The sequence below is a fragment of the Amblyraja radiata genome, chromosome 7 (assembly GCF_010909765.2).
Source record: "Amblyraja radiata isolate CabotCenter1 chromosome 7, sAmbRad1.1.pri, whole genome shotgun sequence".
NCBI classification, from domain to species: Eukaryota; Metazoa; Chordata; class Chondrichthyes; order Rajiformes; family Rajidae; genus Amblyraja; species Amblyraja radiata.
In genome coordinates this window covers 16767085-16790307 of record NC_045962.1, presented here as the reverse complement: position 1 = coordinate 16790307, position 23223 = coordinate 16767085, and the positions used below count along the sequence as shown (strand labels likewise).

Genomic DNA, 23223 nt, shown 5'->3' with positions numbered 1-23223 from the left:
TCATTTCGGGTCGAACCCTTCGTCAGACTATTAAATTCCTCCAGAGATGCTGCCTGACTCGCTGAGTTACTCCAGCGTTTTGTGTCTATCTGAACCAGCATCTGCAGTTTCTTACTCATAAACAGGAGATTGGACTTGATCGACGAAGAATTTTACATCAGCCTAGGCACAATGTCTAAATTCAAAAAGTAACAAGCGACTGTCCTGTGCAAAGATGATCTTTGGTCCTGTGTGCGGAAGATGCCTGAACTCATGGGTGGGGGGGAATGCAAACAGTGAAGCACAGCTGGTGGGTGGTGGTGGCGCAGTTTTAGCGACGGAACGCCGGAAGTGGTGGCGGGTGAAGCGGGGATAGGAGTGGTTATAGAAGGTCTGAAGAAGGGTCTCACCCATGCCTTCTCTCTAGAGATATCGCCTGTCCTGCTGAGTTACTCCAGCGTTTTTTGTATCAATTTGCGATCAGAGGAGGTCTCCTTGTGACGTCAGATCGATCTTTGCCCGGGGTTCCCTTGGTTACCGTTCGGCGCCCCCGCCTAGCGACTGCCAGCGTGGATACAGCTCCCATGCAATGCATGAGCCCCACAGCAAAGAGCCTATAGTGGAGCGGGGATCTTTGCCCCACAGTGCACAGTGTAACTGGACGTCTACTGGTCAAAGGCTTGCATGGTGCTGCCACCAGTTCCCATAAATGATCAGTTGAAGGAAGTCCAAACTATTGGAAAGGCGGTGGCTGCTTTTGAAACTGAAAATGATGAGAAATCTCGGATTCCGTGGCCAGAGAAACCATTGATGTTTCAGGTCAAAAACACCCTCGTCAGCACAAGAGTCTTTGAACTTTGAACCGATGCTAATTGTTTCATCCAATTCTGAGGACGAAGTTATGGAACCGCAGTGCAAAAGGAGAAAAACTGACGCATTCGGCACTTACACTTGGGAGTTGGTACCTGTACTTTCAGACGAGAATTCTTGTGAAGTCAAACTTCTGGATGCATATGCAGCCCCCATTATCAATAAAAAGCAAACATCTGCTCTTGTTAAACGCCTGTCTGACATCTATCCACTGAGCAACCTTCCACATATCAAGAGAGTACGACCATGCAGGGACAAGAAAAGTGGTCATCCTTTAGAAATCATTATTTGTCTACATGGTGACTTGAATGGCGCAGGTGCACTAAATGGAGATGTGTCTCTTGCTGATCTCTTTCCTGAAATAAATGTTGATGTCATTGGTCTTGGAGAACCTTTCCAGGTCAAGATACCAGCACACCAACCACTGACTAGACCACAATTTGAAGTCGCTTGCCAGCACTGGCCTACATCGTTCCATGAAAACAAGCAAATGACCGACGCCCTCCGCGGCCAACTGTTTAACAGTGAAGAGAAAGCAAAGATGCAAACTTTCATGGAGAAAGCCATTGAAGCTGCAAAAGCGGGAAAGGAACTGGGGATGGAACCAGTCGGTGCCGTGGTGGTTAATCCAGCATCTGACACGATAATAGCTGTAGGGCATGACTGCAGAAACGGACCAAATCCTTTGCTTCATGCAGTTATGGTGTGTATTGATCAGGTTGCTCATGGGCAAGGTGGTGGTGCTTTTAATCATGACATGCATTCTAACTGTCATTTTGCCTCGGCAGAACCTTTTCTAGGTGATGATACAATCAGTACTGCTAAACCTTTGCTTCTGTTGGATGACCATATTCCACAAGGAACTGTGGCAAATGCATTGCCTTATATATGCACTGGGTATGACTTGTATGTCACCAGAGAACCCTGTGTGATGTGTGCGATGGCACTGGTACATTCCAGAATACACAGAGTTTTTTATGCAACTTCCTCTCCAGATGGTGCATTGGGGACTAAATATAAAATACATACAAGAAAAGATCTTAATCATCATTACATTGTTTTTAAAGGACTGGTTGAAAAGGAATGTCAGTTTCTTTCATAATGTTATCAGATTTACTTCTTGCATTGGAGGCAGCAGAAGTCTGCAGCAGGGTGATGCCATCTGGTTTGACATCCGTAGGTGCCCGCCCTAATGAGGGCGCATGCTCCGGGTTGGCGCCAAGCTGCGGCGCTGCTGCTTTCTCTGTTTGTTGTCGTTTGCCTGACTGAGGTCAGTTTACAGGGCTCACCACGGGGAGGTCGACAACATGAGCCCCATCCGATTTACTTAAATAACTGGATGAAATATTTTTATAGTATTTTATTTTGTAAGACTGTTATAACTTAAAATGTTGTTACTTATTAAACATCAATCTCTTTTTGATGTGGTGCGACGGAATTAATTAATGTACAAACCACATCTCGGCCTCATGATGAAACAAAAGCAATGCTATTAGAGTGATATGTTAGTAGCAGATCTGGGCAGGCAACACCATTTTATGTGTTGCATTTGCCTGAGGTTAGGAATTAATTTAAAGATGTTTACAATGATGGCCTCTAATTGTTAAGCCTTTGCATAGTAACATGTTGCGTGCATTATAGGGCAGTGAAGACTGAATGCAGAAAATGAAGAGTCCAAGGGAAGGAGCGTTGAAGAGCTTTTGAAACTAAAGCCTGAGATCAGAAGGTGATAAAGAAGGAAATTGTCCATGGAAAGGGAAATATGGGGGTTGTAGAATCCAGAAATAAAAAGTGGGGTAACAGGAAGTTGGCTGTCAAAAGGCACTGCAGGGGAAAAAACACTTAAATGACCAAAGGCAAGAAATTGATGCATTATTTCGTGTTTATTTTAGAGATGCAGCGTAGAAACAGGCTCTTTGGCCCACCAAGTCCATGCCGACCAGTGATCCCCGTAAACTAGCACTAGCCTACACATTAGGGACAATTTACAATCTTTACCAAAGCCAATTAACCTACGCCTTTGGAGTGTGGGAGGAAACCAGAGCACTTGTGAACAGGGCGATCATACAAACTCCGTTCAGACAGCTCCCATAGTCCGGATCGAACCCGGGTCTCTGGCGTTGTAAAGCACAACTCTACTGCGGTGCCCCTGGCACACAAGCTGAAGGCAGTGCAGTTTGACAGAGTCTACATGGTCCTCATAGCTTTGTATGTGGCAGATCATGTCTCACGAACTTGAGTTTTTGAGGAACTGATAAAGCTGACAAAGATGATTTTTTTGGTAGGGCAATGGTGTCAATATAGATTTTTGTAAGGCATTTGATAAAGTTCCTGATGGTGGGCTGATCCAGAAGATTAAGATGCACGCTATCCACGGTGATTTGGTCGTTAGGATGAGAATTAGCTTACTCATAGAACTAGCTTACTCATAAATTAATGTTTGTGGTGGAATGGTTTTATTCTGGCTGGACATCTATGATCAGTGGAATATCACAGGGAACTGTGCTGGGACCTCTATTGTTTGGCTACTTCTTGCGCATGGCGAGCACAGCCTAAAGTTATAGATCAAGGGTAGACATCCAGGACAGCATCAGTTACTGGGTGGATGGCTTTGATGCCACCAGGGAAAATGGACTCAATTTATACTTCACACTACATTGGCAAAGCCAGCAGCATAATCAAAGAAGATTCTCACCCCAGATATTCCCTCTCCCATCAGGTAGATTTGTGGAAATGCACATCTCCAAATTTAGGGACAGTTTCTTCCCAGCTATTATCAGGCAACCAGAGAGTAATCCTGACTTACCATTTACCCCATTGTAGACCCTTGGACTATTTTGAATTTGACTTTACCTTGCATTAAACATTATTCCTTTTATTTTGTGTCTGTATACTGTGGACAGCTTGATTGTAATCATGTATAGTCTTTCCGCTGACTGGCTGATATTAATCAAAGGCAAATTTTAATGCTGGTAAGTAAGAAGTGATGTACTTTGGGTGACCAAATAGAGGTAGGTCCTACATAGTGAAATGCTAGGCCCGTGTGCACTGAGACGGGGGGGGGGGGGGGGGGGAATCCGTGGAAGCAAATTTGTCCATTTGCTTCCACGGATTTGATGCTATAAGTTTTCCTCGTTGATTGTTTATTATACTGCATTGCAGGTAGTAATTATTCATGGATCCTTCAGCTAGTTCCTTGGGTTATCCTGTTTAAGACCACAACATTGTAGGCTGCATCTCAACCTCCAGGGTGCCGTGAGCAGCAGTAACAAAAACTTAATTCTTGATTTATTCAATCAAGAAACTAATATGATTTTTCTGCAGCTTTAGGCTTAACTATTGCAGAGAGTTTGTTAGATGACCATCACATTTTCAACACTATTCATTCCCTTTCTCAACTCTGACACTATAAATCAACAGCCATTTATAATTTCAGTTTAACTGGTATTCACGCCAGCTGCTTTGTTACCAAAATATGTAGCTTCATAAGATTGGCTTTTCTAATGTTCAAGATCTGTGTTGGTGAAGTGCTATGTTCACTATTTCCCCTATAACAGTCCACAGTATCTCACTTAACGGCAGTTTGACTTTTACAATAAACCTAATGCTTTGAGAATGAGTTGGAAAAAAACACATACACCAAATTCAAAAATAAATTTATGGAATGAATGTGGATTACAGCAAAATATACACTTCATATTACATTGAGTTGTTGCTGCTTCTTCAAAGTTGAAAAGGAGGCAACCATTCAAAATACAAACATTAAGTTTCTAAAAGTCAAGGACAGGTTTTTTTTAATTTAAGAAAAGTATGGGCCACAATACTGCAAGCTCCAAACTGCTTTTATTGATTAAGAATCAATATTCCCCACCAAAGACAAAATTGCATAGAACATACAGATGGTTTACATTCTGGAAATACTTACCAACAGTAAGAGCAATTTTCTCAAGCATTTAAATTCTTTAAGCAGTTTCACAAACCACGAGTTCAGGGAAACAGACTGGATTTGTGATCTTGGACAATGTACTTTTTTTTGTAAGCACAAGCTGCAATCGAGAATGGTAAACCAACCTCAATTGACATTTGTACTGCTGATAATCTCCATAAACCTGCTGGGTGATCATGACGTCAACAAACACAAGGTTTCAGCCAATAATTTGCATTACTTATGCAATTCCTTCATTTAGCTGCGAGAGTCATGACGATGGAAGGGAAACGACATGGCTGAGAAGGTGAGCATACAACCTATTCCCAAAGTAAAGTGTCAGTATTGAGCCGACTGCTAAGAATTGTGCAATAGCAGCTAGGGTGGCGGGTCCAATATCCTCTTTGCACGTAGGGAATTAGCTCCTGCTCTATACAATTCTCCTGAAAGCATGCAAGTGATTGAGAAATTGCCACGGCAGTTCCAAGTATATGAACACTGGCATTTTAATTTCATTACCAACATTCAATTTAAATAGATTAGTGGTACAGAAGAGCTGAGAAACCTTTGGTATCAAACCACCTCTTAAAAATGTCATTAACCAAAATAATCACAAATACTTCAAACGACAGTAGGTTTATCCCAAAATACTATTTTGTAATTCTGGCATCCATAGCACACTGGAATACAACATTTGCTTTTAATCAACTGTACTCTGGCAACTTACATGGAAATAACATGCTATATAAAAGTGTTCACCAACTAGACCTAGTTGACAAAAGATGCATCCACATTACCTCACACATTATCTCAATTAATTTGCCATTTATAATTCAAAGTTCTGTACCATTATTTGCTTAATCTTTAAAGAAATAGTATGCTTTTAAACCAAAACATGACAAATAATAAAATTCAAAAACTGCCTCTCATTTTATACATGGCAGTGCCCCATTCTTCTGTACCTCAGTAAATAAGCTTTGCACTCCAAGTGTCCAAGGTAGCAATACCTTCATGCAACTTTCCTCCAATATACTTGGTCAGCTTTGTAAAACTGACAAGTATAAAGTTTCTTCCCATTTCAGAGCTGGGCCTGCCCAGATTTTATTTCCCCCTGGGAAGCTTTTGCAGGATTAGGTATACCAGTTCCAATTACCAAGTTTCATTTGTTGTCTATCCTATTACAAAACCAAGATACAAGTCATATTTTGAAATGGATACAAACAATGAAAATGGCATGAAGAAATATAGAATGCTCCGTACATCCTAGCAACAGTTAACAATATAGATTACCAGTTTTCAGTCTTCCCAGTAAATGTAACAAGCTAGTCAGAACATGAGTGACGACTTCCAATTCAGTACTTGTTGATTCCAAGGATTCGAACTCCATGTAGCTGAGGTAGCTTGGGAATCAACACTGTTAAAAGAGATACAGTATTGACAATAAAGTGTGTTGGATCATACTTTGTGTAAAAACTGGCCAGAAAGTACCTACAAAAGAAAAGATAGCAAAAATGAACATTAAACACAAAATCAGCACCAAACATTTTCGTTATACAACTTAAATACTGCTGACTGGATTATGCATTTAAATCACTTTTAAATAGGTTTGCAAAAGTTATCACATGAGTATTTCCCTCTGTTGCATCAGCTACAGGATGCATGGATTTACACAAAAAAATGGAATATTTATAATGTTCTGGTACCATCAACATATCCAACAGCTGCAGTCAGCGAGTGTGTAACATGCTGCAAGATCTTTCAATGTCCTTCAGTAAAAGCATTTGAACTTCCTTCATAATGAAGTCAATGTAAACTCAAGCCAATTGGCAGACAAAACCAGGGCAAAAATCAAAAAGGGCCACTTTTCAACATAATTGTATAAGGGGTAAGAGTGTTGTAAAAACAAGCCTGAAGGCTTTGTGTCTCAATGCAAGGAGCATTCGTAATAAGGTGGATGAGTTGAATGTGCAGATAGCTATTAATGACTATGATATAGTTGGGATCACGGAGACATGGCTCCAGGGTGACCAAGGCTGGGAGCTGAACATCCAGGGATATTCAATATTCAGGAGGGATAGAGAGAAAGGAAAAGGAGGTGGGGTAGCGTTGCTGGTTAGAGAGGAGATTAACGCAATGGAAAGGAAGGACATTAGTTTGGAGGATGTGGAATCGATATGGGTAGAGCTGCGAAACACTAAGGGGCAGAAAACGCTGGTGGGTGTTGTGTACAGGCCACCTAACAGTAGTAGTGAAGTTGGAGATAGTATCAAACAGGAAATTAGAAATGCGTGCGACAAAGGCAAAACCGTTATAAAGGGTGACTTCAATCTACATATAGATTGGGTGAATCAAATTGGCAGGGGTGCTGAGGAAGAGGATTTCTTGGAATGTATGCGGGATAGTTATCTAAATCAACATGTAGAGGAACCAACGAGAGAGCAGGCTATTTTAGACTGGGTATTGAGTAATGAGGAAGGGTTAGTTAGCAGTCTTGTTGTACGTGCCCCCTTGGGCAAGAGTGACCATAATATGGTTGAGTTCTTCATAAGGATGGAGAGTGACATTGTTAATTCAGAAACAATGGTTCTGAACTTAAAGAAAGGTAACTTTGAGGGTATGAGGCGTGAATTGGCCAAGATTGAATGGCAATTAATTCTAAAAGGGTTGACGGTGGATATGCAATGGAAGACATTTAAAGACTGCATGGATGAACTACAAAAATTGTTCATCCCAGTTTGGCAAAAGAATAAATCAGGGAAGGTAGTACATCCGTGGATAACAAGGGAAATCAGGGATGGTATCAAAGCGAAGGATGATGCGTACAAATTAGCCAGAAAAAGCAGCATACCGGAGGACTGGGAGAAATTCAGAGACCAGCAGAGGAGGACAAAGGGCTTAATTAGGAAAGGAAAAATAGATTATGAAAGAAAACTGGCAGGGAACATAAAAACTGACTGCAAAAGTTTTTATAGATATGTGAAAAGAAAGAGATTAGTTAAAACAAATGTAGGTCCCTTGCAGTCAGAAACAGGCGAGTTGATCATGGGGAACAAGGATATGGCGGACCAATTGAATAACTACTTTGCTTCCGTCTTCACTAAGGAAGACATAAATAATCTGCCGGAAATAGCAGGGGACCGCGGGTCAAAGGAGTTGGAGGAATTGAGTGAAATCCAGGTTAGCCGGGAAGTGGTGTTGGGTAAATTGAATGGATTAAAGGCCGATAAATCCCCAGGGCCAGATAGGCTGCATCCCAGAGTACTTAAGGAAGTAGCTCCAGAAATAGTGGATGCATTAGTAATAATCTTTCAAAACTCTTGAGATTCTGGAGTAGTTCCTGAGGATTGGCGAGTAGCAAACGTAACCCCACTTTTTAAGAAGGGAGGGAGAGAGAAAACGGGGAATTACAGACCAGTTAGTCTAACATCGGTAGTGGGGAAACTGCTAGAGTCAGTTATTAAAGATGGGATAGCAGCACATTTGGAAAGTGGTGAAATCATTGGACAAAGTCAGCATGGATTTACAAAAGGTAAATCATGTCTGACGAATCTTATAGAATTTTTCGAGGATGTAACTAGTAGCGTGGATAGGGGAGAACCAGTGGATGTGGTGTATCTGGACTTCCAGAAGGCTTTCGACAAGGTCCCACATAAGAGATTAGTATACAAACTTAAAGCACACGGCATTGGGGGTTCAGTATTGATGTGGATAGAGAACTGGCTGGCAAACAGGAAGCAAAGAGTAGGAGTAAACGGGTCCTTTTCACAATGGCAGGCAGTGACTAGTGGGGTACCGCAAGGCTCAGTGCTGGGACCCCAGCTATTTACAATATATATTAATGATCTGGATGAGGGAATTGAAGGCAATATCTCCAAGTTTGCGGATGACACTAAGCTGGGGGGCAGTGTTAGCTGTGAGGAGGATGCTAGGAGACTGCAAGGTGACTTGGATAGGCTGGGTGAGTGGGCAAATGTTTGGCAGATGCAGTATAATGTGGATAAATGTGAGGTTATCCATTTTGGTGGCAAAAACAGGAAAGCAGACTATTATCTAAATGGTGGCCGACTAGGAAAAGGGGAGATGCAGCGAGACCTGGGTGTCATGGTACACCAGTCATTGAAAGTAGGCATGCAGGTGCAGCAGGCAGTGAAGAAAGCGAATGGTATGTTAGCTTTCATAGCAAAAGGATTTGAGTATAGGAGCAGGGAGGTTCTACTGCAGTTGTACAGGGTCTTGGTGAGACCACACCTGGAGTATTGCGTACAGTTTTGGTCTCCAAATCTGAGGAAGGACATTATTGCCATAGAGGGAGTGCAGAGAAGGTTCACCAGACTGATTCCTGGGATGTCAGGACTGTCTTATGAAGAAAGACTGGATAGACTTGGTTTATACTCTCTAGAATTTAGGAGATTGAGAGGGGATCTTATAGAAACTTATAAAATTCTTAAGGGGTTGGACAGGCTAGATGCAGGAAGATTGCTCCCGATGTTGGGGGAGTCCAGGACAAGGGGTCACAGCTTAAGGATAAGGGGGAAATCCTTTAAAACCGAGATGAGAGGAACTTTTTTCACACAGAGAGTGGTGAATCTCTGGAACTCTCTGCCACAGAGGGTAGTCGAGGCCAGTTCATTGGCTATATTTAAGAGGGAGTTAGATGTGGCCCTTGTGGCTAGGGGGATCGGAGGGTATGGAGAGAAGGCAGGTACGGGATACTGAGTTGGATGATCAGCTATGATCATATTGAATGGCGGTGCAGGCTCGAAGGGCCGAATGGCCTACTCCTGCACCTATTTTCTATGTGACAACGCAGCAAAGCAGCAGACTGCTGATGCAATCTTGCTGCAATCCAGTTTGACCTACATCCCGAGTCTCTGTGGCATTTGTCCTCTTTGTATCACAGGCAATGTACAATTTTTTTTTACCCCTGCAACTCCTTTTCTCCAACACCGAATCATTCAAATCTCAATTTCATCAGGTGCCCATTCAACAAATCTATAATTTTCCTGCTGCCCATCAATCCTTCAGCCGCCACACTTTTCATGCCCAAAGAAAATGCTCATTTGCTGTCAGACACCAAGTTCTGGCGACCTTTCCTATGATCCAAATTCCCATGATCGCCAAGCTGGGTCCCCATTCGAATCTATATGCTGGTCACATCCTACACATATCATCCCCACTGCACTTTGCCCAACTTCTCCCCAGCCTTACCTGAACATCTGACTTTACTGCATCACACCCTCCCTACCAACATTACAGGAATTACTTTAAGTTCTCACACTCAAACCTTTCCAGGTCACAAAGGCAATGCAGATAACAGGCCTCAAATGGTATTTTGTACCATTCTCTTAAGAAAGGAATAAATGATATTACTATAAGAACAGCAACCCATGACCTTTGCATCACTTAATTTTCCCGAGGGTATATGCTAATAAACATAATATTTAGTATGTATAATACTGACTGGTTCACTTTTCAACTGCCAATTCAAATAATATGCCTGGCAGCATAATGGAATTACTTCAATCGATGAGCAAGTACAAGGTTGGTTTAAGAATGTCAAGTTTATATTTCATTGCATTCAGAATTGAAGTCATAATCACAATAATTGATCCTGCATCAATTTGCCATTTAAACAAAAAATCCAAGTAACAGTGAAGATGCACATTGGCATTCATACTAAGTAGTATTCAAACTCAGTTAGACACAAAATGCTGGAGTTACTCAGCAGGATAGGCAGCATCTCTGGAGAGATGGAATGGGTGACATTTTGGGTCGAGACCCTCAAACTCAGTTATCAGGAAGACTGGAATGGTTTAAAGTGGACCAAAGCCCCCAAAACAGTAGTCAGGTTTCAAGAAGAAATAGGTTCTTACAGAATAATTGGCGATATGGTGAGGAATTTTCTGGAAGATGTAAACTGTACTCCATAATCCAGTTGTTCCCAATGTGTCAGAAGTCTAGCTTTCCCTTGATCAGGCGTTTCAAAGGGTGTCCCCTTGACTGCATGCAAGAACACGTACATTCCCTGTAATAAGTAAAAGGTCAATTATATTAGTAATATCTGTATTACAAAGTTACAACCTCAAACAAAAGAACAGAAACAATAATTTGTGATTCAGTGCAGGTTAGTAATTCTCCCAGGGACCACAATAAACATCTTAGAATTTAAATTGACTCTTCTTACAATGACAGGGCAATGGGGAAAATGGGGCAACCAGACTCAATGAGCCAAATGGTCTTCAGTAATAATTTCACAATTTTATGTGTGACATCTTGAAGAATTACTTTATAGACTAATCAAAACAAGGCAAATATCGGGCCACAAGTTTAAAACTCTTGATATTTGCACTCCTCCTAACATCAGTCTATTTGATCAGACTTAGCCTAGTTTTTGTAAGTGTGGGTTCACGATCAGACATTATCGAATACTGTCAGCTCACACTATTGCAAGCTGTAACAGCAAATACAGTACAAATGCGTTCAATACATGCTGTAGGAGCCATTTATATTTAGGCTAGCTACTGTTGGCATATTATAATATTTTGTCTAGATACATCTTGCAGTATTATTTTGGACCCTATATATACATATACATCCACATATACGCATAGTGGACAGGGAGGGGCAGACCAGGCACAGGCAGAGAGAGCATACAGTTCTCACCAGACCGTGGAGAACAGCTAGCTACAACTTGTACGCAGAATAAGGAAAACCTGGTACGTTTATCTCTTTGTTTGTACAACTACATCAATAAAGAACCAATAACGGAAAATCTGTTCCAGTTGGTTTGCGTAAGATCACTCCTACTTACCTGTGTAATAATGGCAAAGGAAAGTTGGACACTGGAAGAGTCGGAAATTTGCCATTACACATGCATTGGATGCCCAAAATGACAGGCAGTCTATTCGCCAACATAACTTATTCAATGGGTACAAGGTTCACAGAAATGAATTGCATTCTCCAACACATACCATTTGCATGTTTAGCACTTGATCAAGAAGAGGAGAGAGATACAGTCTACATTTGTATAGCAGTTTATTACATCTGTGCCGAGTTTTGGTGAAATGCAGTTCCTTCCTGTCCATTGCAATGGCATTATAACCATTAAGGACCATAATGTTCTGACACTGGATTAAGTAATTGTGTTTATTAAAATGGCTTGATTTTTTTTTAAAAACCCAATAGCAATCCTCAATTCCTATTTGAAAATACTGAAGTATTTCATGATAAAGTTTGTGCAAATACAAGTTTTGAAGCCATCATGTCAGAATGCGAAACCTCAATAAATATTCTAGAAAATAAGCTTCTTTAACCTACACATTTCCACATCAATAATTTCTAAACTAGTAATGCAATTACATCAAAAGCAACAGAATAAATAGAGCGAATGCAGACCAAGTAATTGGCATGGTCAATATTTGGGTGGATAAATTGGATGAGATTGAATACACCACCTACATTTTAAAATCTAATCTTAAAACGCGCCCTACTTCAAATGTAAAACGAATAGCTAGAAGCTTAGGATTCATCATATTAAAAGTTAATGAAAACCATCATCAGTTACTCACCAAGTTGTGGATGACATTGGTTAATGTCCACACAACAGGAACGGTGAAGAAGGGGATGCTCAAGAGCACGATATGAAGCATTCCAACACCAAGCGCGTAGGTCAACCAGATACCACGGCTGTTCATTACCCTTGTGTTGGGATTCACTTCACTGTGTGCAACCCCAACGTTCATCTTTGCACGAGAAAGGACCAAATGCACTGCTACTTTCTTGAAGTCAAGGCAGAATAACAGAATCATGTCAATAAGTAATGCAATCTAATCCAAAAAATTGATATCTATTGCAGAGGCGCAAATCAGGTTTCATAACTCAAGTACTCAGGTTATCAGTCTCGACCCGAAACATCACCAATTCCTTCTCTCCAGAGATGCTGCCTGTCCCGCTGAGTTACTCCAGCTTTTTGTGTTTATCTTCAGTTTATCTGTAATTTTCTTGCCATCATTATAGGTACAAAATCTAGGACAATAAATGAATGTTGATCCAGAATTGAGCAAACCCCCACAATCACAGTTCTCAATGAACTCAAATTATCCCAATGTACAATAAATTGGAACTGCAATTACAAAAGACCAAATCGTTCAACCACATAATTATTGCACTATCTGCTTTCTAACTGCTAGCTTCATCTGGTTTCTTGAATCACAGGTAACTTTCCAATATCATAATGTATTGGCATATTGTGCCCATGACTTTCCTCAACAGCCTACGATGGGGGCCCAAGAGGCTTATATAGCTGAAGTTTTGTATTCGAAAAGAAAGCTTTCCTGCACTTATTCAAGACAGCTCCAGTATGGAATTAATGCCTTGGAAAAAAAAAAAACACTTTAATTCATGCACTTAGAAAGGCCTTTGCCCGATGTCATGTGCCTTAATTATTTCATATTTCCACATGCAGATTTATCTTTTACAATTTATACTAATTTCAATGCCCTTCATCTCAGCTACAACATTAATGCTTTAGGGAAATTCACTTTGTATTCTCCCCATCTTCTATGGTTCAGATAGACTTAATTTTCTTCCTCACCTTAAATACGTCATGAACCTGGCTACATCTTGGCCCAATGCCTCCCATTCAAGTTTATTGTTGTACCTGTATTATTTTTAATTGCCTGCAAAGCAACTACTTTGCTCCTTTCCCAGAACTGAAACTATCCTTATTCCAATCAGCAGTTTATGCTCCAAAATCTCCCATCATCTGTGTTCACACTATCCTAACACGCTCTTTTATTATGTGCATTAGTCTAGTTCCATTCTATTTTGCATATTTGAAAAAACATGATAATATCATTCATTATTCTGACATAACACTTTAGTAAGATGCAGGTCACGACCAGCCTCAAAATCATGAGTCATTAATCCAGCAATATGCGGAGCTGTGCTCAAGGTGTATTATTACATGGTCAGGGATGCTGTCTCTCAGCTAAGAGGTTAATATGATAGAACTCTATTTATCCCACGAGGGAAATTGGTCTGCCAACAGTCATAAAATACAAGAAACATGAAATTAGTGATTAGTGAAAAGTCCGGGATTGGGGATGTGCAAAGATTGCGGTGGGGGGGGGTGGTGGGGGGAGAGAAGGGAGTCAGTCAGTCTACCCCACGATAGAAGGGGGAGGAGTTGTACAGTTTGATAGCCACAGGGAAGAAGGATCTCCTGTGGCGGTCTGTGCTGCATCTTGGTGGAACCAATCTGTTTCTGAAGGTGCTCGGAAGGTTGAACAGTGTGTCATGGAGGGGGTGAGCAGTATTGTCCTAGTCGCACCGCGGTTTGAGGAGCATCCTCTCCTCCAAGACCACCTCCAATGAATCCAACTCCACTCTCAGGATGGTGACAGCTCTCCTGATGAGCTTGTTGATTCTACCTCAGCAACGTCTTGTCTAGTCTGTCAGTTGGATGTAAATAATTGCACAGCACAAGAAATTCTCCCCAATCTCTTGGCCCATCTCTCTCAAACAATATCACCTCCTAAAAGCTGGTCATTATTTCATTGCTGCTTAGAGATTATCTGCTGGTATTTTGTACATTGCAATACAGTCAACACTTCAAGATCACCCAGAATATGTTTTAGAATGCATTAGGTTGTGAAAGTCACTCAATAAATACAGGTTCCTCTCTATTACATCTTCAATAGAAACAGAAAATGCTGGCAATAATTCAGATCAGGCAGCATCTGTTTAGACAAAGTTAACATTTCAGGTGGATGTCGGTTCATCATAAAACAGTTGAGCACAGGAACAACGTCCATGCTGAACATAACGCCGTTAAATTAATTTCCTCTGCCTGCACGTGATCCATCTCCCCCCATTCTTTGAATATCCATCTGCCTATATAAAAGCCTTTAAAATGTCACTATTGTATCTGCTTCCACTACCACCCCTGGCAGTGCATTCCAGGCACCCACCACTCTGTTAAATCTTGCTCTGCACATCTATCTTAAACTTGCCCCTTTCACTTTAAAGTTATGCCTCCTGGGGAAAAAGAAATTCTAACTATCTTATCTATGTCTCTCTTAAATTTAAATATACTTCTAGCAGGTCTCCCCTCAATCTCTGACATAAATTCATAAGAGATGGGAACAGAATTAGGCCATTCGGCCCATAAAGTCTACTCTGCCAACCAACATGCCTGATCTATCTTACCATCATAACCCCTTTCTCTTGCCTTCTACCCATAACCCCTGACACCTGTACTAATCAGGAAGCTGTCTAACTCTGTCTCTCTGACATTTTAAGAGAAACAATCCAAGTTTGTCCAACCTCTCATATGTAATACACGTAATCCAGACAGCACCTTCAGCATTCTCTTCAAAGCCTCCAAATTCTTCCTGTAATGGTGCAACCAGAACTGTACACAATACTCCCAAATTATAGGTACACAAAATTGCTGGGGAAACTCAGCGGGTGCAGCAGCATCTATGGAGCGAAGGAAATAGGCGACGTTTCGGGCCGAAACCCTTCTTGGGTTTCTCCCACACTCCCAAATTATAAATGCTTTCACTTCAGAATTCCAGCAACTGCAGATATTACTTTCAAGTGACATCTCCCAATGTATATCCCAAATATATCTAACCAACCCTTACCTTTTCAATTGTTATTCAACTATTTTTTTTAAAAGCATAACATTTAAGGTATTTTAACACTACACTAAAGAACATAATCTGGACTGCTTTTCAAACACCACTGCCTCCTAAAGTTAGGTTGAAACTTTTGTTATGTTTTAACTTATTTACTTCAGTTACACATATCTCCAATTAATGATGACTCACTAACATGTCAAACATTATAAACACACTAGTCAACCTGGACACCAGAGTGTTACTTTCAAACACATTTGCAGACCCTGTAATTCCAAGATTTATTTTCAAACTGTGGTCCATTTTAAAATCCTCAAAGTATTATTTAATGTACAAAGTGCCAGAGCAAAAGATGCAAGTTTAAATGGATCTTACCAAATGGAATAGCAGCTATAACATTGGACAGCTGCTGAAGATTCGTTTTACTGATCGCACCTGCAGTTTTATCTAAACTGATAAAACTATTTTACTCCTAACACTTGGACACGGTGTACAGCTGACCCGACAAGACACACATTCAGAGAATCGCTTTGTTTTACAGCAACAACAATGCATTTCACCATAGCCATTCTAATCACGAACGTCAATAACATCTACAGGGAAGTGAACTAACACCGTGCTCCGTTTCGCAGACCACACATCCACCCAACAAAACAACGCATGCTGAAATATGTAGGAAGGAGCTGCAGATGCTGGTTTAAACCGAAGATAGACACAAAAAGCTGGAGTAACTCAGCGGGACAGACAGCAGCTCTGGAGAGAAGGAATGGGTGACGTTTCCGGCCGAGACCTTCCATCAGGCTGAAAGCCACCAAGAACGTTAAAACATACAATAACCATAACCCAGCTTTAAAAAGGGAGAGGATTCCTTGTTGCACTAGGCCACAAAGGAAAATAGGCAGCGTTATGTTCTCTGCACTATGCCATGGAGCCAGCGCATCCAGAGAAAGGGCAGCTTTTGCAGGTTGCTTCGTGCAAAGAGCCTATGTTGCTGCTGCAGCTGCAGCGGGCAATGGTCTTACCCAGCCCGGGACACTGATCAACTCGCAACACGCACCTGTATCACCGTTCGATCGAACCTCAGTACTCAACCCCTTTGGAACGGAAGCATTGTGACGCAACTTGGAGCCGCGTGACGCGGCTAGGGGGGCGGGATGTCCACGAGCAGGCCGGGCCCACGTTCCATCCACCGGACGGGGGGTGGGCAGCGCGGAGAGTGGCCGTCGGCTGCGGTGCAAAAGTGTGTCCCATCCACCGAGAGACCCGGTAACAAGGAGGGGCACTTGGCACATTGATCGCTGGAAGCACGGACATCCCCGCAATTTGAACGTAATGTGAAAAGTTGCAAATTATTTATTGGAAGCACTTGGTTTTTGTGTGGGGTGGGTTAAAGAGTTATATCAGGTATACCTAGAGTAGGGGAATCGAGGATCAGAGGACAGAGGTGCAAGGTGAAGGAGAAACGATTTAATAGGAATCCGAGGGGTAACTTTTTCACAAGCTAGAGGAGGTAGTTGAGGCTGGGACTATCCCATCGTTTAAGAAACAGATGGTCAGATACATGGATTGGACAGGTTTAGAGGGTTATGGACCAAGCGCAGGCAGGCAAGTGGGACCAGGGTAGCTGGGACATTGTTTGGCTTGTGTGGGCGAGTTGGGCCGAAGGGCCTGTTTTCACACTGTATCACTCTATGACTCTATGCTGCAGAGAATCATGATATTTTTATTTTGTGTTCAATGCAAAATCATTGTCGGTGATTATACAAGGGGAGGGATTGGAGCGTATTATTTAATTGGCTGAAACGTGGAAATGCTTAGAATATCGTGTAATTAACCCGAAGAACACCAACGACTATTTTTGTAGGTTTTCTTTTGCAAATGATTGCAATCCAGGAACACTCTTCAGTTTATGTCGGTGCTGGAAAGCTCTTCAGCCCAGATCTTGCACCACAATTTCCGCTGAGTTTCCCCAGCACTTTTGTTTCCCCCCCCCCCACAACTTCTTAAATTGTTCTTTAAGTTGCAGGCTACACATGTTTTTCTGATTTCCTCCATGAATCTTTTCATGCAACAATATCAATTTAACTTGCCAATTTGCTGTACAAAACCAATGCCTTTAGGCTGATCAGTTTATGCAAAGTCTTTAGCAATTGCCTATATAAAAGTAGCTTTTAATAAATGTTTACGTAATATTTCTTCCCAGCCTCTTTTCATCTCCAAAAGCTGTTAATATCTGTATTTTCATATCTACTGCATGCGTTATGCTAATTACTTTTTTGCGCCAGAATCTCAAAACAGGAACTAAACATGAACTCTGGTAAAGGAAATATCTGCCTGCTCTTTGCATGACCGTATACAATATTTCCTGTATAGTTGTCTTAGATTTCAGGAGGAACTGTGCTACACCACACTCTTACATTATCTCCATTACAATTTAACCTGATCATTTGCAGGGAACTAACTGCAACGCATGTAGTAATAAGAAAGAATATGGAGACAATCCTGAAAAGATTCCTCTGGCTAATTGCTGGGATGTGAGGTTTGTCCTGTCGGGAGCAGTTAACGAAAATTAATTAGTATTCTGTGGAATTTAACGTGAGGGATGATCTTATTGAAATATACCCAAGGAGGCATAACAAGGTAGATGTTGAGATGTTGCCAGTGGTGGAGTATAATGGGACAGGAAGCTGGAGAATATAGGAATTTATTCTCAAAAAGGTGTTGAATTTCAGAAATTCTTTGCCCTGGAGGATTGTGGAGGCTAGATCACTGAAGGAACTCAAGGAACAGGTATCCTGGAAATTCTGCAATGAACACGTGTTTCAGTAACATGAATTAGATATAATGATTAAATATAGTGAGTGATGAATTAGGGAACACTATTTACATTATGCAGGTTGAATTGGTTATAATGTGATTTTGATCAGAAACTAGAGAATCACTTAAACATTATTTGGAAATTGACAAAATGAAAAAAGCTGTCTTGAAATTCAACAGTATGGTGGTAAAAACTGTTTCCATGTAACCACCATGCAGTAATCTGATACCATTGTTTCTTAATGGTATCTCCCGCTTTTAACCGCTCCCTCCGTAACTCCTTGGTCAATTCGTCCCTTCCCACCCAAACCACCCCCTCCCCTGGTACTTTCCCTTGCAACCGAAGGAAATGCTACACCTGTCGCTTTACCTCTCCCCTTGACTCCATCCAAGGACCTAAGCAGTCTTTCCAGGTGAGGCAGAGGTTCACCTGCACCTCCTCCAACCTCATCTATTGCATCTGCTGTTCTAGGTGTCAACTGCTCTACATCGGTGAGACCAAGCGTAGGCTTGGCGATCGCTTCGCCCAACATTTCCGCACAGTTTGCATTAACCAACCTGATCTCCCGGTGGCTCAGCACTTCAACTCCCTCTCTCATTCTGAATCTGATCTTTCTGTCCTGGGCCGTCTCCATGGCCAGAGTGAGTCCCAGCGTAAATTAGAGGAGCAACACCTCATATTTCGTTTGGGTAGTTTACACCCCAGCTGTATGAACATTGGCTTCTCCAATTTCAGGTAGTCCTTGCTTTCTCCCTCCATCCCTCTCCTTCCCAGCTCTCCCACAGCTTGCTGTCTCCGCCTCTTCCTTTCTTTCCCCCCCCCCCACCCCCACATCAGTCTGAAGAAGGGTCTCTACCCGAAACGTCACCTATTCCATCGCTCCATAGAAGCTGCCTCACCCGCTGAATTTCTCCAGCAATTTTTGTCTACCTTCTATTGTTTCTTATGAAAATAGTTGCTAGTTTAACCATGGGTGATGAATGAAATTGACAGTCACTTCTATTGACATTTGTGCAATCATACTCTGTTAACTAAAGTAACATACACACTTTATTATTTTTAGCTTGCAGTAACAAAAATGAACTGGTATTGAAAAGACTGTTATTTTTGAAAATCCTGCAGAAAAAATAACTTTGAACTCTCCAGCCCCTCGCCCGCTTTCGTCCACTGTCACCATTGTCTTGGGGGAGATTGCAACCTTCACGTGGTCCGCCCTGTTTTGACGAATACAATCAACCCGGCGTGCACAAACAAATAAGATCAGATAGAACAAGTTGTCCTACAACTTTAGGCTGTGCACGCCATACGCAAGAAGAAGACCATTGTCTTTATAAACGTTATTTTCCATAACACGAGGTTTCTTAGGAATGCAACTATCGCATTAGAGCAGAACTACCTGCATACATTTTACAGAGGGATTGAGGACTATGTGGAATTGATACAGAGGAGGAGCTGAGACCTGGAGTAGATCACTCACAATTATATTGAACAATCAGGCTGGGGAGAAGCCAGGTCCTTTTCCTGCTTCTATTTACAGTTCCCTCCATAATGTTTGGGACAAAGGCCCATCATTTATTTATTTGCCTCTGTACTCCACAATTTGAGATTTGTAATAGAAAAAAAATCACATATTGTTAAAGTGCACATTGTCAGTTTTTAATAAAGGCCATTTTTACACTTTTTGGTTTCACCATGTAGAAATTACAGCAGTGTTTATACATAGTCCCCCCATTCCAGGGCACCATAATGTTTTGGACACAGCAATGTCATGTAAATGAAAGTAGTCATGTTTAGTATTTTGTTGCATATAATTTGCATGCAATGACTGCTTGAAGTCTGCGATTCATGGACATCACCAGTTGCTGGGTGTCTTCTCTGGTGATGCTCTGCCAGGCCTGTATTGCAGCCATCTTTAGCTTATGCTTGTTTTGGGGGCTAGTCCCCTTCAGTTTTCTCTTCAGCATATAAAAGGCATGCTCAATTGGGTTCAGATCGGGTGATTGACTTGGCCACTCAAGAATTTACCATTTTTTAGCTTTGAAAACTTCCATTGTTGCTTTAGCAGTATGTTTGGGATCATTGTCATGCTGTAGAATGAACCGCCGGCCAATGAGTTTTGAGGCATTTGTTTGAACTTGAGCAGATAGGATGTGTCTATACACATCAGAATTCATTAGTCAAATCAAGTCAAGAGAGTTTATTGTCATGTGTCCCAGATAGGACAATGAAATTCTTGCTTGCTGCAGCACAACAGAATATTGTAGGCATAATACAGAACAGATCAGTGTGTCTATATACTATAGACCAGTGGTTCTCAAATGGGGGTACGCGTACCCCTGGGGGTACGTGAAGGCACTCCAGGTGGTACGTGAGATTTTAAAATATAGGCCTACATATATTTAAAAAGTAGCATCCATGCAAAAATCCTTGGCACAGTGCTCTGTTTTAAGTCTTTTTTTTTCCAACCAAAAATGCTTTGCACTGGTTAGGGGGTACTTGGCTGAAAAAATATTTCACAGGGGGTACATCACTGAAAAAAGGTTGAGAACCACTGCTATAGACCATATATATACACATAAATAAACAGATAAAGTGCAATAGGCTGTTATAGTTCAGAGTTTGTTTGATGTCGTGTTTAATAGCCTGATGGCTGTGGGGAAAAAGCTGTTCCTGAACCTGGATGTACCAGATTTCAAGCTCCTGTACCTTCTACCTGATGACAACGGAGAGATGAGTGTGTGACCAGGATGGTGTGGGTCTTTGATGATGTTGGCAGCCTTTTTGAGGCAGCGACTGCGATAGATCCTTTCGATGGTGGGGAGGTCAGAGTTGATGATGGACTGGGCAGTGGTCACAACTTTCTGCATTCTTTTCCGCTCCTGGATGTTCAAGTTCCGAACCAAGCCATGATGCAATCAGTCAGTATACTCTCCACTGTGCACCTGTAGAAGTTTGAGAGAGTCCTCCTTGACATACCGACTCTGTAATTTTCTCAGGAAGTAGATACGCTGATGTGCTTTCTTTATAATCGCATCAGTGTGCTGGGGCCAGGAAAGATCTTCGGAAATATGCACGTCCAGGAATTTAAAGTTCTTGACCCTTTCCACCATCGTCCCATTGATATGAATGGGATTGTGGGTCCCTATCCTACCCCTTCCAAAGTCCACAATCAGTTCCTTGGTTTTGCTGGTGTTGAGAGCCAGGTTGTTGTGCTGGCACCATTTGTTCAATCGGTCGATCTCACTTCTATACTCTGACTCGTCATCATAAGTGATTTATCCCACAACAGTGGTGTCGTCGGCGAACTTGATGATGGAATTCGCACTATGTCCGGTTACGCAGTCATGAGTATAGAGTGAGTACAGCAGGGGGCTGAGCACACAGCTTTGTGGTGCTCCCGTGCTGATTGCTACCTCAATTTTCTAAAATACTTGAAAAGCTATTTGTGAATAGACTTGATGACTTCATTGAGAAATATGAGTTATTGATTGATCATCAATATGGGTTTAGGAGTAATCGATCGACATCTTTAGCGGTGATGGATTTTGTAGAAAATATAGCAACAGCATTAGATAAGAAACTACACACTGTGGGTGTATTTATTGATTTACGTAAAGCATTTGATACAATTGATCATTCCTTACTTTTGCAGAAATTGGAACGTTATGGTATAAGAGGTGTCACACAAAATTGGTTGGGAAGTTATTTAAGTAATAGGTTTCAGTATGTAAAAATTAATAATACTGAATCACAGCTTAGAAGAGTAACCTGTGGTGTTCCACAAGGTTCGGAACTGGGACCTAAGTTATTTATACTTTATTTAAATGATATTTGTAAAGTATCCAATACGTTGAAGTTTGTTACATTTGCGGATGATACAAATGTATTTTGTTCAGGGAATGATACAAAAGAACTATTGAAAACTGCAGAAAGAGAATTGATAGTGCTAAAAAATGGTTTGATATTAATAAATTATCCCTAAATGAAAATAAAACAAAATGTATGGTGTTTGGTGGTGACAGGGTTAATTGTGAAATAAAATTGAATTTAAATGGAGTTGAAATTGAAAGAGTATATCAACCAAAATTCCTGGGAGTGATTATAGATCATAAACTTTGTTGGAAGCCATATAGAATACATCAAATGGAAATTATCTAAATCCATTGCTATTATTTACAAAACAAAGGATCTGTTGAATAAGAATATATTGTATTGCTCGCTTATAATGCCATATATGTCATATTGTGTTGAAGTTTGGGGAAATGTATATAAAACAAATATAGATCCTATAATTAAACTCCAGAAAAGAGCTGTTAGAATAATCCATAAAGCTTCTTACCGTGAAACTACAAATCCATTATTCATAAAGTCCGGTACCTTAAATTTTTTGGATATTGTGTATGTAAAGACATTAGAAATACTTTTCCGAGTTAGGAATAAAAGCCTTCCTGTTAGTATTTAAAAAAAAAAAAATTAAGAGAAGGACATTATAATTTAAGAGGGTTGTGTATTTTTGAAACATGTAAAGTGAGAACCAATGTAAAATATAGATGTGTCTCAGTTTTGGGAGTCAAATTATGGAACGGGCTTAGTGATGAGTTGAAATTTTGTAGCTGTCTGTTGAGTTTCAAAAAAGCCTTAAAATGTAAAATAATTAAGGATTATAATGTAAAATTATTAAAATGTAAAATAAGTAAGGATTACAATTTAGAGTACATTTTATTTATTTTTTCTTTCCTTTGTAATGCTGATATTCTGGGTTATCTTATGGATTGTATAGGATAGGCAAAAATAACCTTTGTGGCTTCAGCCTATTCCTTTTTCGGTCATTGATTATGTGAACGTTGTGTGAAATGGATACAGTGTTGGTTCATATTCACACAGATTGTAAAGTTTTGTTCTTTTTAATGTAAGATCGAAATAAAACTATTCATTTTGGTGCCCTGAAATGGGTGACTATGTATAACTCAGCTGTCCTTTATTAAAAT

At 40.9% G+C, this 23223-nt stretch overlaps 3 protein-coding genes across 4 annotated transcripts in view; 2 read left to right on the top strand and 1 right to left on the bottom strand.

The window, feature by feature from the left end:
• Positions 1-317: 317 nt before the first annotated feature.
• Positions 318-2273, top strand: adat3 (adenosine deaminase tRNA specific 3). The gene has a single exon (XM_033023774.1). It carries the CDS (start codon positions 845-847, stop codon positions 1949-1951), a length of 1107 nt encoding a protein of 368 aa, XP_032879665.1. The 5' UTR covers positions 318-844; the 3' UTR covers positions 1952-2273.
• Positions 2274-4488: 2215 nt separating this feature from the next.
• On the bottom strand, positions 4489-16538 carry ormdl1 (ORMDL sphingolipid biosynthesis regulator 1). Its single transcript, XM_033023773.1, has 4 exons — positions 16475-16538; positions 12343-12552; positions 10648-10799; positions 4489-6262 (listed from the first exon to the last, which is right to left on the bottom strand). Exons 2-4 carry the CDS (start codon positions 12514-12516, stop codon positions 6127-6129), a joined length of 462 nt encoding a protein of 153 aa, XP_032879664.1. The 5' UTR covers positions 12517-12552; positions 16475-16538; the 3' UTR covers positions 4489-6126.
• A 14-nt stretch (positions 16539-16552) lies between these two features.
• The window catches only part of pms1 (PMS1 homolog 1, mismatch repair system component), a 96462-nt gene continuing 89791 nt past the window's right edge, over positions 16553-23223 (top strand). The window contains exon 1 of one of the 2 annotated variants that reach the window (XM_033023771.1): positions 16553-16746. The gene's annotated coding sequence lies outside the window, so the exon portion shown is untranslated. The remainder of the gene's footprint in view (positions 16747-23223) is intronic. The other variant, XM_033023772.1, reaches the window with a different exon arrangement.